Source organism: Hippoglossus hippoglossus, chromosome 3 (assembly GCF_009819705.1).
Source record: "Hippoglossus hippoglossus isolate fHipHip1 chromosome 3, fHipHip1.pri, whole genome shotgun sequence".
Taxonomy (NCBI): Eukaryota; Metazoa; Chordata; class Actinopteri; order Pleuronectiformes; family Pleuronectidae; genus Hippoglossus; species Hippoglossus hippoglossus.
In genome coordinates this window covers 21,674,044-21,687,937 of record NC_047153.1, presented here as the reverse complement: position 1 = coordinate 21,687,937, position 13,894 = coordinate 21,674,044, and the positions used below count along the sequence as shown (strand labels likewise).

At 39.9% G+C, this 13,894-nt stretch overlaps 1 protein-coding gene across 1 annotated transcript in view; it reads right to left on the bottom strand.

Moving 5' to 3' along the window:
• Nucleotides 1–10,502, bottom strand: part of hcn4 (hyperpolarization activated cyclic nucleotide-gated potassium channel 4) — a 73,856-nt gene extending 63,354 nt beyond the window's left edge. The window contains exon 1 of the mRNA XM_034581344.1: nt 9,289–10,502. Coding sequence (XP_034437235.1) covers nt 9,289–9,968 — 680 coding nt within the window. The 5' untranslated portion in view covers nt 9,969–10,502. The remainder of the gene's footprint in view (nt 1–9,288) is intronic.
• Between the last annotated feature and the right edge of the window lie 3,392 nt (nt 10,503–13,894).

Genomic DNA, 13,894 nt, shown 5'->3' with positions numbered 1-13,894 from the left:
GTGTGAACCTGCTCTCATCTTTGAAGAGAACGGGTCACCAGTGGCAGACCTGGCAATTCAAGTGTTCTCTGGCGAATGCCAATCGAGCTGCAAGGTGCTGGGCTGCGAGCACAGGTCCCACTAGATGATGTTGGGCCCTCATGCCACCCTCATGTAGTCTGTTTCTGAACTTTGGTCAAAAACATGCACACCAGTAGCCTGCTGGAGGTCATTTTGTAGGGCTCTGGCAGTGCTCCTCCTGTTCCTCCTCGCACAAAAGGAGCAGATACAGGTCCTGCTGCTGGGTTGATACCCTTCTATGGCATCTCCTCCATGCTCTTGAGATTGTGCTGGGAGACACAGCTAACCTTCTTGTGACTGCACGTATGCATGTGCCATCCTGGAGAAACTGGACTACCTGTGCAACCTGATTAGGCTGCAGGTACTGTCTCATGTTACCAGTCGTGACAAGGACAGTAGCAGAACACAAGACTAGAGAAGAATAGTCAGGAAGGATAAGGAGAGAGAAATTGCCAAAAAAAACATTCCCTTTTTGGGGGTTGTCTTGCTTTTGTCTCTCTATTGCACCTGTAGTCACTGTCATTTGCACCAAAGCAGTCGAATTGATTCACAATCACTTTTGCTTCTTAAATGGACAGATTGATAAACCTGAAGTTTAACTTACTTGGTGTTATACTGTGACGATTAAGTGTTCCCTTCATTTTTTTGAGCAGTGCATTTCTATCAAAGACAACTTGGCATAATGGATTTCCATTCTCATTCCCCTTACCTTAACCATCATAATTGAATGAAAAAGCCAAACTTAAACCTATTTCTAACCCTTAAACAGCCCTTGAAAAAGTGAGGGCCGACCAAAATGTCTTCACTTTCCCAAATGTCCTCACTCTGTAAAGTCTATGCTCAAAATGGTCCTCACAAAGAAATAAATACAGGTACCCACCCACACGAACACGTTATATACATCACCTAGAGTACTATTATTTCTGGCACAATCTACTTATTGTCACTGAACTTTATAAAACCTTCCCATTAAGCTGACTTGGTAATGATAAGTGTCAAAGTGCTTTTGGATATGACGTTTCTTCTATTTCGTCCGCCCCCTGAAGCAACATACAATGTCAGTGCCAGTTTCACATCTTGGCCATTTCCTATCAGATTGGGGGGGGGACACAAGGGGTGTGAGAATCCACCTGGGACACAGTCGGGGCTGAAAAGGTCAACCTGTATGTACTACCTATAGCAGAATCTATGTGAGGAGAAAAGAGGCTGCAGCATGCACCCAGAGGTCAACCCATAGGATGGGGTGATTTGGTTACTAAACGAGACATAAAAACCTATAGTCATGATTAAGGCAGAATTTAACACTGAGGAGTCTCTCAACATGTTTCTCCAACTCAAGGACAAATCAGGGTCAAAATGTTGTGTGCAGGTAATTCTTGAATTTATTTCAACTGCATGTGGTGCAGAGGGACGTCCTTTCATGTATTAGGTTGGTCTGTGCGTTAGGTCACATTCAGTGGTGTATTGAGTTGCCATAAAATGTGACTGTTTGTCTATGGACCCTCATAGCTTTGTTCAAATTAGCAAATCCCAGCCATCTGGCTCCTGACTAAGCAATAACAAACCAAGAGAAGTACATGCAAACAATGTTTCTTCTGTACTTTCACTAAGTGCTGCTCATCATGGGAACGGTTGGGTTTCTCTCGATAAAAACGCAAGGTCTCAACCTTACTCTGCAAAGTGCCTTGATATATATGTTGTGATTTGGTGCCATACAAATAAAACTGAGTTGAATGGAAAGTATCATCCAGGTCTGTGTGTAAATTGCGTGCCAGGATGCAGACATCAGAGGGGAGCGACAGAACACAGGAGGTATTTTCACCCAAGCAATCTTAATAATTCATTCCAACCACGCTGACAATTCCCAAAAAATACAGTGTGCTGTTGATTGCTGGCAACCAGGTTGTTTCTTGCTTTAGACATGTAAAAACATTTCAATATGGAATAAATTCATTACACAGTTAGGAAAAGCAATAATACCAGAGAGAATTAAGGTTAGTCTGGTTATGAATTAGGTGTTGATGCAGAAGCCTGAGTCACTGCAGTGCCTGTAATCAAAGTAAAGAATGCCCTCTTGGGTATCATTGGAAGATTACACCTATATACTCTGTGTTGTGCTGATTGCCTTTCTTACGGCACTGATTACATGTCAGAGTCAAATTAAAACTAAATGTTTCAAGTGAGATTTATGAGCAGAGTCCCTGCTGCGTTTGGGTGTAAAATAATTGTCTCTGTGCCACAGGAAAAGAAAACACAATAAGCATACAGTAGGTATCACTATCACACTGAGTTATACAGTACTTATTTATATTCCTTTAATTGGCACAATAAGCACTTTACTTTTGTATGATGTTGGCAAATGCATTTCAATTCAGTGTGTTCACTTTTCAGTGACATGGTATGTACAGTATATCGCAATATGTATCGTATCATACTGTGATATATTATATCATGGGGTCCTTGCCAATACACAGCCTTGATTAGGATTACTAAATTTTAGACTTTTTCAGACCATGCAGAAATCCTCTCTCTCCTACACAACGTCTCCTCTGCATGAGCCATTTGTAAAACCATGTATAAAAGTCTGAGACCACTTATCCATTCAAGTGAATGGTAGAGTGGTCTCAAACGGTATACTGTAACATAATAACATTAGCTATGAATAATGAAGCTTAACCAGAATCTGATTTCACAAACACAAAGATCGACAGAGGTCAACTGGTTTCTCTCATGTCACATGCAAGGAATTTCAAATGTGACCTGATAATACATTTTCTCCATTGACCAAACCTGAAATGTTGAGATAAGTGAAACTGACACATTAACCTGTGGTCAGTGGGACAATAATCACATCTGTCCAGTGGCAAGAGAAATACATTTGACACTGAAATGTGTTGAAAGAGGATCTCGCCCGGTGCTGTGTATCCACCCGGAGAGATTATAAATTGATGTTGCAGTGCAGAGGATGGTGAAGCGGGAAGGACACATAACATTATATTTGTCAGGTGACCAAAATACATCAAGCAAAGCAGCTAGGTGACACGTGGGGCCCAGAAAATGCTTGCAGCTGGCTTTCCCATTTTCAAAATGTATATGATGTCCAATCAATCAATATAATCTCACCTGGAGATTACTTTCCCAAGGTTAAACTCAGCTCTCTGCCAAATAAAATGATGTGTCACTATGGGTGGAAATTACAAACATGCAGGAACAAAAAGGGCCATTCTTATACAGTTGTCATCACGTGTCCTGATTTCACACTCCCTCACAAAAGTGTGCGTGGCGAGGAGGTCACATGGTACCACTCAATCATTTTGCCACTATGACAGGCAACCTTCCACCCACCGACCACGCATGCACATCCTTCCTGGGCTCCCTCCATTAAATAAATTGTGTCGTAATAATCTCTTGGCTCCTAATGTTCGTGGTTGAGCACAGCAGCCTATTTTGATTACCCCACTTTCAGGCCCAGCCAGAACCATCTGTAATCCCCGTGTTTTACCCGCACTAAATTAAAGGAGGAATTATTTAATGGAGACTCAAGAGAAGAGAGTGACATTCATCCTACAGTATAATCTCAAGCAGCCTTTTTATCACAACAGTGCAGTATGGACTTTCATTTTTTTATTTCAAGCATGTTGATCTCACGTGGATCTCATAATCATCATCTACTGTACATGTACTATGTTTACATGGAAACCAATATTCCAACTACTGACCTAGGCAACTTGGCAAATATAACTGAACTGAAAAATTACAACCACTACACCATTATGTCCAATGTTATTTCTACAGTTTTAAAACCCAAACCTGAAATAGTTAAGTGTACGATACACCATTTACATGAGTCAGCAAGCATTTGGTAACTGCTGTATTTCGATGTTACAAAATGCTGTAAAAAAAATAATAGAAATATAAAGCGATTAAGATGTATACATGACTACGTAATGGGACTAAGGTCAGAAAATTCCAAATGTCTTGATTTGATTATTGCTTTTTCCGAGTATGGCCTTATTCAGGATAAGGTAATCAGAAAATACTGTTTACATCATAGTGTCTTATTCAGATTATTGCCTTGATCAGGTTAACATTGAAAAATTGGTGCCAACTAAAACACATTCATTGAGACTTACTTCTCCAAAAAACAGAAATACAAAAAAACTGTTGAAATTGGGCTCCAAACGTTCAGCCTTTATATGTCTCATCTGCTGCATCTCCAGAACCTCATCTTGACCTTTGTGTAACTCTCACTCAGACTCCTGCCACTGCCACAGGGAGGGGGAATCACCCTCGCCACAGCTGTGTATGTTTCTCCATCTCATTTTTCAATAATCCACCCCCACCGATGGCAAGCCCGAGGCCCCGCAGGATCCAAACAAATCAATAGCAATACGCAGTCTCAAATCACCAGTAATCAACCTGACTGAAATAGAGAATGTTATTTAATCTGATCACACGGACTACCAAGTGTTCACCGGTACAGTAAGTGTGCTTTTCAAACCAAAAGCCCTTTACCTGTTAGTGGCTGCTAAAGCTTGATAACATTTTAAATATCTCTTTAAAATTCATCAAAAGAATAAAAGCTATGGAAATTATTTTCAGAAAACACAAGGGCAGTCTAAGTTAGGTTAGCATTCTCTCAAGTATTGTGAGCTTCTCCTTACAGTTTTCCTCTTTTTAAGATTGAGATATGCAAATGTTCAGTAGATATGCTAATACTGTGAGAAGCTGTCCCCCCCCCAAAAAAGCAACATCTCTCTATTTGGATTAATGGAGGAAATTTAAAATGCTATGAGTCACTTCATCAAGAGAAAGAAAACATCAGAGCAGAAAATGGTTAAATTAATAGGTACTATTTGCTTTTAAAACAGAGAAAACCGTCTAATTTAGTAACACTTGCCTAAAAGTTACCTCCCTTGAACTATATCACAGTCTTAATGTGCCACATTTGCTCTACTTCCCTTTACTGTATTCTCTGCAAAGAAAAAATAACAGAAGAAAAAATCGGAAGATGTCTTTTTTAGAGGATTTATTTTTGCCACTGTCTAGGTACATGTCCTCTGGGAAACAGAACTGGATGTGCAGGAAGAATAAAGGGCTGTTGAAAAGTGGACTTTGCAGAGTGGATGGAAGGATTCACATGACTGTAGCAAAGGGATTTAACTGATTGACAGAAACTGCGGGACGGCCGACCCCCCTCACTGATAGCATTGGCAAAACAGTTCTGAAAGGAAAAGGGGGAGCTTAATAGAGCCTTCAGTGCAAAAAATAAGTTCTAATGTGCGACATTTCTCTTCTATCTCTCCAGGGAAATGTGGAAGACTTTCCAACAGATGTGTCCTCTGGGCTCTGAACCACAAGATAATTAAAAAGGCACTTGCCGATCAGAGGGATGCATTCTAATATTGTGCCGTATCATTTGTCTAGAACTCTGCACAATGCTGCTGCATTGATAGAATCTGGTCAATAGGCTCTCACCTGGTTTTCGGCATGGAAAGATAGAGCATTATCCTTTCTGTGAGAGGGATATCATTTTGCCAATCAAGCAGGGAAATAATCTGTTTCTTTTAAAAAGCACAGCGTAACGATTCTATGACTTTGATTTCTCTCTTTTTATGATCAAGGACACGCATCAGCAAAAGGTCTCAGCCAGCTTGTAAAGCACATCAGCTTTCAAACAACAATCATAAAGTCACATTTTCACGATAGAGATATAAGCAGAGCTGCTATCAGACAGAGGCATTCAGTGAGGAACAGAGAGGATGCAGTAACCTCAGCACCAATCACATGTATTGCTCAATAATCCTATCAAACCTCCACAGATATTTTATGGTCATCTTCTGCCTAGGGACAGAAATAACCATCCTTATTTATGACTCTGTAAACCAGTCATTTTGTATGAATGCTGTTTCCTCTTTTTTAAGGGTTAAAGATGTCACCCTGTGGTTAAGTGACCACATCTGTGCACTGGGAGACGCTTGTTCAGGATCGAAGGAAGCTGTTCAGCTTTGGATCTGGAAATGAGGCTGTAGATTGGATTATGATGCCATTTTTAATCCGTCTTTTTCCCCATTGCAAGATATTGCTCCACCCCTGCTTCTTAGCGTTATACAATACTTGACAAGAGGAGATTTTGCTGAATTCTGGCACAGTGATGACTATGTGATTCCTTGTGACACTCTAATTTGAGCTTATAGTGCCAAAGCTTTGATGCAGACATGGGAATACAACTTTTAGTCACAGAGACCCTTCGACTCGGCAGGCCCATTAAAAGGTCCCATCTCATCTCCTTGTATACTTTAATTACAGTCATCTTGTCCTGTTTCTCATCCTCGTTTCTGAGAACTATCATGTTTCTCCTTCAGTTCATTAAAAATAAAATAGGGGTTGTAGCTCCTCTCAACATGCTGTGTTAACTGACATGAAACATTCTCCGGCAGGGTTCAAATATAATTTGAAGCATTTTAATACAGATAAAAAGCTGTCATGGATGTTGACTTCCATCAGTAAAGACCTTTTATCATTTAAAGTACTTTAATGAGTGATTCTTGTTGGTTTATATTGATGTCTTTTCTAAGTTAGTCACAGAGAATTGCTCAAGAATCTTTTACCAGTCTCAATTTTTTTCTTCTCTCCTGATTGAGTGCCACATGTGTGGTTTTAATTGTAGACTGGAGTGATTACCTAATCAGTGTTGAGCACTTGGACCACAAGCTAAATGAGCTCAGATCGCCAATATGGTTAATTGTGGTAATATACAGTATCCACCCTCGGACCCCTGAAACAAGTCAGTGGCTCAACCTCAATTTTCCAAACAATTATCTCTCTGCACTTTCATTTATCTATTTACTTTAGAACATCTCCCTGAGAGTGACACATGTATATCCTTTCAACCGCAGTGCGGTGTAAAACGAATTCCCTGTTTCAGCGTCTTTGCTCAGAAACACTTCAAAACTCACCGCTGGTGCCAAATCTATGACCTTTCAGAATCAGGACAGACTCTCCGAGCCCAAAATCAGCCTTCCTCGTGACATTAAGCACAGTGAGTAAGAGAGCAGTGGGGTCAGAGGAAACACAACCAACTGGGAGGAGCATGACAAAAATGGCAAACTGTCATAAACATATCTCACTTCTTTATGACGACCTGTCATGTGCGGATATGGCAATAATAGTTACCATCCAGTATGATGTCTTAATGTTATGAGCATGATACCAATATGCTCCAAATGCCTTTTACAGACGTGTGCTTGTTTTATGGTTTTGACTGAGCAAACACTGACGACATGCTTCGTAGAGACAGACAGCGAGTTAATGCAAAATAAAACAAAGACAGATTGGAAACACTAAACAATAGAGTTGATCACCTGGGTCTGTATCAAGGGTAGGATTAGCTGAAGTGTGATGTTAAATATTTCAAGAAATCCTATGTTGATTTTACTTTAATCTCTCTTCTAAATGATACACATATAGAGTTCACTTAGAAAACAAGGACTTTTCATGACAGCTTTAGACAGCTGACGCAGTAGTTCATCCTAAATTCAGAATTCATCAGAGAACATCCAGTGATGTCAGCCACCGCAGCATGTTCGTCCCTTCTCTCAGGATAAACCGGCAGATAAATGTGTCTGTTCTCTGTTCCAGGAAGAGTCTTATTTAGCCTTTGCCTCTGACACCCCGGGCCTGTGAGCAACTCGCGCTACAACTCACATGTCTTTCAAAGTCAGACATCTTGTTCTTGAGGGAGAAAAAAAAAAAAACCTGAACCCTTTTGTGGTCAGTGATAGGTTCTATATCGCATGTCATTAAAACCATCACAGACAGGCTGCCAAGACAGCATTCAATGTCACAGACAAGGAGAAATGTTACAGTATGTGTAACAGGGATGATACTGCTCTAAATCCTTTTACAGCAACGCTAATGTCTCCGCAGGATTGAAATGAAAGGTAGGGGACGCGTTGGTGAGCTAAATGCCATGGCTGACACAGCTTGTAATGAAATAGTTTTGCCTGAATTATTAAACTAGAGGAGAATGTCTTCAATTAAAAAAGGTTAAGGTTCATTACCTGCTCACGATACAAGGTACGAGGTTGTCGGAGTAGATGTACTTTGTCAAATTTGCTTTAAGTGGATTGGCTGAAGGAAGCAAATTATGTATCTTTCAATCATGAGCTCCATCTAACAATATCAAGCTCATAGACACACCTGTTTATGCTTTAGTGTATGTGGAATCAAGCCACACATTGACTGTTTTCGGTAATACATGTGCAGTTCCCTGTCACCTCTTACAAACAAGACATCTGATAAATCAAGTGATAGCATATGTATGCATTTGAGTTAAACAATTTAATTTCATCCAATATTTAAAATCACTTTGTAATATCCAGAAATCTTGAAAGCAATGATAAGGGACCTTAAATCTACTCATATTTAATAGTTTAGAGCCTCTGTGTGGCCATGAATCAGATGTATGTGGCCAATAACATACTCAAGGACATTAACAAGGAAACTTGTGTGACAACAATAGTGCTATGGACTTTCTCGACCAAGATTTGCTGCTGTTGTCAGTACCAGGGACAACACTGTTAAAACAGACATAAAACATGTGGATCCAGTCAAAGTTGCTCTACAACTAAAAATATTCATCAAACATAATTCAAGTTAAATTATTGAAAAAAGTTGCTTTTAAAAAATACCATGAATAAAGGCATAAGAAAAGTCAACATGTAAGCTTGATAGTGTGAATTAAAGGCCTCAATTTGATAAATGAAGTCCCCTGAACACATGGTGGAGAAGAAACCATTAAAAGGGATTCAATTATTTATCCATTTAGCATCTACCCAAGTTAGGTAAACTGGCCTAATTAACAAAGGTTGTGCTTCAAAACACAACAAAGTGTGTCTACAGGACTCCTAACTAATGAATATATTCCTTCTCCTGTGTTATGGCACTTGAAATGTATCATTAATTTAGCCTAAAATTTAATATATCATATTTTATAAAGCTGAAAAGCAATTTGTACTGTGATGTGTAATCTTTCAGGATGAAGGAGTAGGGTACTATAAGTGATGGAGGTGGGCAAACAATGACTGGGCTCCTCTTGAGGTGATTAATGTCCTAATAAACACACTGAGAGAAACATCTGGGCCTGTGTAAGGCACCCACGTTAAGGTTAATGCTTTATTCTAAAACATGTGTTGTTTTGGAGAACGTGTTGAGGTGTCTGAATACCTGAAATCACTGTATGGGTGAATTATCCAAAATCCGGCGGATTTAACCCGCTCTTGTTCCCTTTCCACCGCCTTCTCACTCCCAAACATCCTCAGAGAGAACTTGTTGACCCCCGGTTGAAGCATCGCTCCAAATTGTCTGTGCATGAACCCAGCCTGATATAATCTCTCGTCGTCCGGCAGAATTTGGTCGATGCCGTCCAACTTTATAAACCCTGACTGCTGACCCGGGGACTCGCTCTGGGCACCGCCGCCACCGCTGGCCCCTTGCGCGCCTTGGTCCGGCGGCCCCTCGCCGATGGCTCCGGGGGGGCTCTCCTCGCTCGGGGTGACATCCCCCTCGGTGATCAGGCGCCTCTCCTCCGCCGAGTCCGAGTCGTGCACATGCCGACTCGTGATGGAAGAGAGGCTGCCTCGAAACCTCCGGCAGTCTCCGTTCGAGCTGGTCTTCATCGGTCTCCCTATGTCCGTCTCCATGATCACGGACTCCCCACTTTTAGTCTCCCCGATGCCTTTGCAGCTTCCCCCAGAGGTCGGCGACGGCAGAGGCTTCATCCTGATGCTCTTCCTCCGGGTGTCCGTGTCTGCGTCTTCTCCCTCGCCCATTATGGATGCTTTCTGTCCAATGTGCTGTGGCAAACTGTAGAGCCTTTTACGCATGGAGGAGTGTAACCTGTCCATTATGACATTGAGACCCAGTGGAGAAAATTCAATAGATCCAGTTTGTTGTTAGGATGTGTTGAGACGATTGTTGCCACCAGCCCCGCGCTCCCTGTGTGCGTTTGTGAGAGCGATCAGTCTGGAGCTAATCTGAATCCCTGAAAGCCTGCTGCACATGACATGGACCGCCGTGGCTCTGCTGGAACAGATGAGACGCACTCTTTCCCATAAAAACACTACCTGACACTTTGCATATGTCCTCACGCACGGGCTGCACGCACCGCTTGGCCACTGCTTCTCCGATGCTCATCTTTGTGCCGCTTGGACATTGTGCGCAAAAAGTGGAAAAAACTGCTTGAAAGTCACCTTAGCGTGACATGTGAGGGGATGTGCCCGACGGACGGTGATACGGAGACGAGGGAAAGGTCATGCAAGACGAAGGATGCTCTGTTCACCAGATGTCTTGCCAGCTGCCATCAAACAACCAGACACATTCAGTCAAAGAAAAGAAAAATACAGGAGAGCGTTCCAGGCACCGCTGACATCACTGATCCATTAGTAAGGGTGCGTTTTGGTGAACTGTGAATATTCATGATGCTGATCTATTGGGTTGCCATAGGAGCGAGAACTGCAAATAAGCTCAGCCCACCTTGTTTAAAGGGGAATGCTCTTCCCCCCATTCTTAAAACGCTCCCCTCTTTCTGTCAAGTTAAGGCTACAGGTAGACGACGCCAACCCGTTGTTCGGCCAAGGCTCAAGGCTTCAGATGGAAAAACAGACCCGCTGCGTAATCTGCGCCCACAAATACAGTTAGGGATAGAGCAGGGTCGTCTTAACAAAATGTGGGCTCTCACGACCTCTAATTGAATGACTCAAATGGGAATAAATACAAATACATTCATACTTTGTCTTTTGATATTAATTAAATTACTATTGTGTCATTCAAAATATAGGTTAACCTTCTTACAGAAGTTGTGACATGACCCATCCATCAATCCACTTGAATTGACTGAAAAAACATTTGGGAAAGGGCCTATATTCTTCAAAGAAATGCAGTTAAGCCTTTTGATTTTATGAGTTAAACCTTTCTACAAATTTTGTAATATTGCCAACCTTGATGTTTTATTGTACAAACTTCCCCATGATCTTCCCCAAAAACATTTACTTCAGTGAAAAGGGAAGTACCTTCATCATCAGTGCCTGAATTCTGAGAGTCCCAAAGAGTTCCTGAAAGAAATCTCAATAAAGTCATGATCAAAATTCATCCTACTAATTCTAACATTATAGCCTATAAAAGCTCCAAGACAGATCGAAAATGATTTTTGTTTACATGATAATTGGTCAAAGCTCATCGTGCCTTAATAATTTTAATATGTTCATAATTTTAATGTTTAATAATGTCAATGATAAATACTACAGGAATATGCAAGGGGGCATCCCAGGATTCGTAATACAATACAACATTTCTATTGCTTTATGTTATTTTTTCATATCCAGTTGTTTTTCAAATTCTTAAAGCAAAACAAAAATGGCAGCTGGTTTGTTTTTTAATCAGGAAGTAAAGGAGTCTAAAGTCAAAATGATTCAGCTCTTAAACTATTTAACATTCTTTGCTGGTGCACCCAACAGAGAGGAAAACTCACCAGGTCAAAACAAGTCACAGCATCAAGGGAAACGGGCGAAATCATCAACCAGCTGTCAGGGTCGGATGGAGAAGGAGGGACATCTCACATCCATCCATGACCACCTGCCATTATGTTCTCCACACGCAGGTCACTTGTTGAGACATAAGCCAGCTCTATTCGCTGGAGAAGACCATGTGATGCTGCTGAAAGCTCCAACAAGTTCACCTTTCATTTACATCCAGAGCTATGTGACGTTTCAAAACTGATCCCTGAATACCAATTGTCTTAGGACTGTTAGCTATTACACTGTATAAACTAGGGCTGGGCAATAAAACAATAATCACCACTATATCATTTTTATCAATAGCAACATAACAAAAGTTCAATATATATCGATACTAGAACGGCATTCATAGAAACCAAAGTCCAACAGTCTCCTTTTGAGCCCATATTTAAATTCACTATGTCTGATTTTGTTTTGATCTGCACCAAATTGCACACACTGATAAATATCAGTCCACTAAACATTCCTGATCTTTTACATCAAGTTCCAATGAAAAAAAAAACCCTTCTCTGAAAGAAATTGAAAAAAAAAAATGTTGGACCCGCCCCGTGATCCAGATCCACACCACAATTCTATGAGTTCTTCCCTGACCCATACCACTCCCTTCAACCAAGTTTCATGATAAATTATTCAGACATTTTTATATAATCCTGCTAACTAACAAACAAACACAGGTGAAAATATAACAGCTTCTTGGCAGAGGTACTAGTACTACTTGTGAATTGTGCAAGCACAGTGAGGAGATATAACACATAATATGGTTTTACTGTTATCGTTGTTTGCCGAACGTTTGTCCTTCTCTGCCTATTGAGCAGGTTGACACAACCTTCACTCAGAAATAAGCCTGTACACTGAAAGACAGAATAATTTGACATTTATCCTGATAAATATTGATATTGATTTATATGATTTTTTTATTTTGATAACATTTTGCAACATATGGCCCAGCATTGGTTTATACTCATGCAACAGACATTATTCAACAGAATGTACATATGTTTTTACTTTTACATACATTAACATAGGCTCTATTTTTGTTCTATAGCAGTAAAACAATGTCTGTCTTTATAAAATGAACTTAATGGTGGCGTGTTTATTGGCACACCACTTAAAGCATGAGGAACCGGGGGAAATGATCAACCGTTTATAGTGTTTTTCAAATGCTTTCCACAGGTTGTTGTCTGATCAGGATGATGGAAGTAACAACCAGTAAACTATAACGTAGTATATCCACAACTTACTCCAATAATAGATCCAATGCACAGTGGCCTTCAACTTCAGGCACCATCACAGGCAGGTCAACGTGCTGCAGCAAACTGAGAGACAGGACAGGCCCTGGTTCAGACCTCTTATTAGTACAGGTGAGGCATTTATACACCTACACTTGTCTCTTTATACACTGACACTTATCTATATACACTTATCTATTTCTACACTTACACTTATCTATTTATACACTGACACCTATCTATATACACTTACACTTATCTATTTATACATTTACACTTATCTATTTATACACTTATACTTATCGTTTCATACATTTACACTTATCTATTCATACACTTACACTTATCTATACACCTACACTTATCTATATACACTTATCTATTTATACACTTATACTTATTGTTTCATACATTTACACTTATCTATTCATACACTTACACTTATCTATACACCTACACTTATCTATATACACTTATCTATTTATACACTTATACTTATCGTTTCATACATTTACACTTATCTATTCATACACTTACACTTATCTGTACACTTACACTTATCTATTTACACTTTACACTTACTTGTATCTTTATACACCTATCTATTTATAAACCTACTCTATACACTTACTTATCTATTCATACACTTATTTATCTATTTATACACTTACACTTATCTTTATACACTTATCTATTTATAAACTTACTATATACACTTACACTTATACTGTATATTCATACACTTACTTATCTATTTATACACTTACTTATCTATCCATACACTTATTTATCTATTTATACACTTACACTTATCTTTATACACTTATTTATTTATAAACTTACTCTATACACTTACACTTATACTGTATATTCATACACTTATCTATTTATACACTTACTTATCTATCCATACACTTACTTATCTATTTATACACTTACACTTATCTATACACTTACACTTCTCCTTATTACATCTCATAGGTGAGGAAGGTGTGGTCACACAGCCAGACAACAGACAGACAACAGACT